This window comes from Eschscholzia californica, unplaced genomic scaffold (genome assembly GCF_041429995.1).
Source record: "Eschscholzia californica isolate CP2 unplaced genomic scaffold, dmEscCali1.0.p SCAF_5, whole genome shotgun sequence".
NCBI classification, from domain to species: domain Eukaryota; kingdom Viridiplantae; phylum Streptophyta; class Magnoliopsida; order Ranunculales; family Papaveraceae; genus Eschscholzia; species Eschscholzia californica.
In genome coordinates this window covers 25613723-25618946 of record NW_028238472.1, presented here as the reverse complement: position 1 = coordinate 25618946, position 5224 = coordinate 25613723, and the positions used below count along the sequence as shown (strand labels likewise).

Sequence of the window (5224 nt, the reverse complement as noted above, 5' to 3'; positions counted from 1 at the left end):
CAAACATGTTATTACGAATATCATCTGCGAAAGAAGTGTTTCCATATTTTTGACCAGAACTCGTTCTACTGATCCCTTCCCGTGATGAAATCTTTGTGACTGATCGAGTTCCATCTGATGTTTCTGTATGGTTCTTCTCCTTTGTTGCTGAGAAAATAAGTGATTCACTATTTGACTGGCTTGAAACCACACTGTTCTGACCACCCCCTTTTAAGTTTGACAAAGTTTCGACTTCCTCCATTAATGGAGTTTCATCTTCCATCTCGTCTTCACTAACAGGAGGGTTTCCCTTCGTTAAAAACCTACCTTCACCAACTATACCATCATCCTTCATCGTGGTAATACTCCAACCTAGCCGGAAGAACACCAGCCGGTGGGAGAAAAAGCTCCATGTTTTGCTGGTGAAAACACAAACCCTAAAATCGCCCAGAGCACTTTCTCTCTCCTCGTGCTTACTCTGCCTAAAATTTACCGTTTGGTGCAGTTTCTTGTTGGTGGTGTTTCGTTTCCAATCTGAGTGGTCAATATTGAGGTCGGAACCCTAAATAATCATATGGAATGATTAGGAGATAAGAAACATATTTCATGACAAATTTCACAATTCATGCGAAAAAGTTCGTGACGTCGTTTGGTACATTTTTTTTATAATGATAAGCGGGAGGAGCCCGAACCCGCAAACAAAGAAAAAAAATATCAAAAACAACAAAGAAATCAAATAACATCATATCATTAGCCCCACCCTTGCCTCATTCTCACTGTTCTTCTAGAGTCCGCATTAACAATATTGACCAATTCCACCGGAAGTTGACTACAATTCAAGTGAGTTACCCCCGGTCCGAGCTTCATCTTCGACAAGAAATCAGCAGCCTGATTGGCTTCTCTATAGACATGAAAAACCCGAAAACTCCGAAATTGGCCCCGAAGCCTTTGAACTCTCTTCCATAAACGCCTTGCCCTCCATGGTAGTTTCTGGTGTGGTTTTGCAAGAAGTAACTTCCTGCAATCCGGCACAAAGTGCTAGCTCCAATCCCAACTCAACACCCTGTAGCTCGTGTATGAAGATAGTATGTCCATCAACCTGACCTGTACCGGCTCTCACAACCGTCCCCTCCGAATCTCGAATAATGGCTCCATACCCCGCATCCACCTCGTTCAGAGCACCATCGGTATTAATCATATATCTTCCAGCCATCGGCCGAGTCCATTTACATGAAGTATAGACCGGCTTTTGGAGGGAGATAGTAAGATTCCAGCGATCGATGGCCCTCCTATTCTCCTCAGTATCCTCAAACCGTTTGGTAATGGTATTCAGCTTGATCCGCACTTCATCACAAATAGTGCATATAATCAGGCCCGGTGACATGACATTACTTCTAAATACCCTGTTATTCTGCTCCTTCCAAATATGATAGCCATAGGCATTTAGAAGCAGACGAACCACTCGGGCAGCAATAGAAAGCCCACCAAAGTGATTAATACACCACTGTAGCTCCCCTTCCCAATCAGCAACACATACTCTCTGAAATCCCATCTTGAGTAATAGTGATTCCCATATAATCTTTGTGACCAAACAACCAAAGAATAAGTGGAAATCCGTTTCTTCGTCTCCCCCACAAAATACACATGTAGGGTCTATAATCATACCCCAACTAGCCTAAAGCGATCTAGATTTAAGGCGTCTTCGAAAAGCAAGCCACGTGATGAAGCAATGTTTGGGGATACCACCCGAAGACCATACTAATGAAGTCCAACTCAATCGAGTTCCTCTAGGTCGAATTGCTTCATACGTCTCTTTGAGAGTAAACTCTCCATTCTGGCTAGGTATCCAAATCACCTCATCTCTGAGAGTATTATCTACGACCACCTCTCTGGCCTCAACCTCGATAGTCCCAAACATGGCTGCAACATGAGTAGGAAAGACCCCGCCTGACTGCCCTATAAACTGAGAAACACAGGCATCTAGATGAAGGTGAGAATCATATTTATACCCCTCCTCGAAAGCATCATGGAGAAGACCACGAGGATGCTATAAGTCAGTCCAAATTTTGGTATCATGACCATTTCCCAGAGAAGTGCAAATGGGTCGCTGAGCCGTCGACCTGCCAGCAAGAATCCGACGTCAACATCAAGAACTTCTACTCGAAGCCGATAAAGTCCAGAAGTGCTGATCTTTGATGAGATTATGTCTCACTCATTCAACCCACAAAGTCGTCTTACCACTAACCAGGTCCCATATATGACGAAGATTTGACGCCTGAACAAAACCTCGATATTACGAAAACCAAGTCCCCCTTCATCAGTGGGGTAACAAAGGCTTTCCCAGCCAATGGGAGCTCTCTTACACTCCATATCCACGCCAGACCACAAGAACTTGCTAAAGATAGAGTTCATGTCGTTTATTACTCTCTTGGGAATGACGAACACTGATGCCCAATATAGTAACATACTATTCAAAACCACCTTTACGAGGAGAACTCGCCATGCGAACGATAAAAATCGACTCTTCCAAGATTGGATTTGTCCCTTGATTTTATCAATCAGCGGAATACAATGACTATAGGTGAGACAAGACGATATAAGAGGTAAACCCAAATAACGGATAGACAGAGAACCAATACTGAATTCCAAAATACTAGTAATATCACTCTGACCATGGGCCAAAAGACCTGCAAAGAAGACCGTGCTCTTAGTCACATTGGCCTGCAACCCCGTCGCCCGATGAAACCCAGTTAACACACCTTTTTAGAGATTGAGCCGAACCCACATCTCCTCGAAAAAAGACCATGAGATCATCGGCGAAACAAAGGTGAGTAACTTTCGGAACTCGACACTTAGGGTGTAGCAGGAACCGACCTGCTCTTTCCTTTCGATCAATAAGAACCGCGAATACCTCCATCATTAGGACAAACAAATATGGAGAAATCGGGCAACCTTGCCGTAGACCTCGCTTCCCATCAAAATAACCATGGGCCTCACCATTGACCATAATCGGGAACTTAGACGTGGTGACACAGGCCCGTATCCATTCTATGAATATCTTTGGAAAGTGAAACTTACCAAGGACTGAGAATAGTGAAGAACAACGAACTGTGTCATACACCTTCTTAAGGTCAATCTTAACTGTACACCTAGCCGAGGTATCTGGTCGGTGGTAATTCCGAACAATCTCATGGGCTAGCATGATATTGTCCTGAATAGTACGGCGAGAAATAAAGGCTGATTGGTTCGGACTGATCATCGAATAAATAACTCCCTTCAGCCGTATAGTAAGAACCTTGGTAATGCATTTTATACAACACATTACAACAAGATATCGGTCTGAAATCTAACACTGAAGAAGCATTATCTATTTTAGGAATAAGAGTCACAAAAGTAGAGTTTACCTCTTTGAGAAGTTTTCCTGAGCTGAAGAACCTCTGGATAGCTTCCACAAAATCATCTCCCACGATGTCCCAACACGCATTAAAAAAATGGGAAGAGAGCCCATCCGGCCCCGGCGATCGATCAGAACCAATAGTCTGTAAAGCAGCAAAAATCTCATCTCTAGTCACCCTCGTAATGAGACACTGGGGAGAGGTGTAAATGTTAATGAAGGGCCCAAGACAGATCACACCCCCTTTTTGATTACTATGTGTGTAGATGGAAACCGTGAGATCTCTGATGAGGTCGAAACAGTCCCCTCCTTTGTTTAATGATTAATCTCGCATGTTGGAACGTGAGAGGTCTTAATGACGCTATCCGTATGAAGAGTGTTAGAGATTTTGTGAGATTGAACCGTATTGGGTTGTGTGGCTTTTTAGAAACTCATGTCCAGGAAAGGAATAAGACTCGTATTCAGCATAGTCTTAATTCTAGCTGGACCTTCATTGATAATTATGTGGTTGTTCCGAATGGACGGATTTGGATTAGTTGGGACCCTACTAGGGTCAATTTTACTGTGTCCCATGTTGGAAGGCAAGTTATTGCAGGTGGTGTTCAGTTTACAGATGGCTCAGGTTTTCATTTGGCAGTGGTGTACGGAAGTAATAATACTGTTCATCGCCGGGAGCTTTGGAGGGACCTTGAGTTTCTTATGACGGGTTCTGAGGCTCCTTGGCTGGTGCTAGGTGACTTCAACACCACGATGTTGGCCAATGAGAAAAGAGGTGGTAATACCTCACCATCTCAAGGCTCCAATGAGATGTTTGATTGTGTTGCCGATTTGGGACTGTTGACTGTTCGTATACAGGTTGTTTCTATACTTGGTCTAACAGGCAGATGGGAGCTGCGAACATCAGTTCCAAGATTGATCGGGCTCTTATTAATAGTAGGTGGTTGACTTGTTTTCCTCTAGCCAAAGCAGACTTTCTACCGACTGGGGACTCAGATCACTCGCCTATCATTATACCGCTTGCTACACCTAACATACACCGGCGAACTCCGTTTCGGTTCTTTAATGCCTGGACGGAGATTCCCACGTTTAGAGCTCTTGTTGCTTTACATACTATTGGTTCTGGACGGAGATTCTCATTACGAGGGGTGACTAGAGATGAGATTTTTGCTGCTTTACAGACTATTGGTTCTGATCGATCGTCGGGGCCGGATGGGTTCTCTTCCCATTTTTTTAAGGCGTGTTGGGACATCGTGGGAGATGATTTCGTGGGAGCTATCCAGAGGTTCTTCAGCTCCGGAAAACTTCTCAAAGAGGTAAATTCTACTTTTGTGACTCTTATTCCTAAAATAGATAATGCTTCTTCAGTGTCAGATTTCAGACCGATATCTTGTTGTAATGTGTTGTAAAAATGCATTACCAAGATTCTTACTATACGGCTGAAGGGAGTTATTTATTCGATGATCAGTCCGAACCAATCAGCCTTTATTTCTGGTCGTACTATTCAGGACAACATGCTAGCCCATGAGATTGTTAGGAATTACCACCGACCAGATATCTCGGCTAGGTGTACGGTTAAGATTGACCTTAAGAAGGCGTATGACACAGTTCGTTGGTCTTCACTATTCTCAGTCCTTGGTAAGTTTCGCTTTCGAAGGATATTCATAGAATGGATACGGGCTTGTGTCACTAAGTTCTCGATTATGGTTACTGGTGAAGCCTATGGTTATTTTGATGGGAACCGAGGTCTACGTCAAGGCTGCCCGATTTCTCCATATCTGTTTGTCCTAATGATGGAGGTATTCACGGTTCTTATTGATCGAGAGGAAAGAGCAGGTCGGTTCCTGCTACACC

At 43.7% G+C, this 5224-nt stretch overlaps 1 protein-coding gene across 1 annotated transcript; it reads left to right on the top strand.

Annotated features, from left to right (window-relative positions):
* Positions 1-3691: 3691 nt before the first annotated feature.
* Positions 3692-4318, top strand: LOC147537986 (uncharacterized). Its single transcript, XM_086642902.1, has one exon. The coding sequence runs from the start codon at positions 3692-3694 to the stop codon at positions 4316-4318; it is 627 nt and encodes a 208-aa protein (XP_086499028.1).
* Positions 4319-5224: the final 906 nt, after the last annotated feature.

What these genes read in the sequence shown, in the direction of transcription:
- LOC147537986 (XM_086642902.1), top strand. Translation starts at nt 3,692, where the DNA reads ATGATTAATCTCGCATGTTGGAACGTGAGAGGTCTTAATGACGCTATC.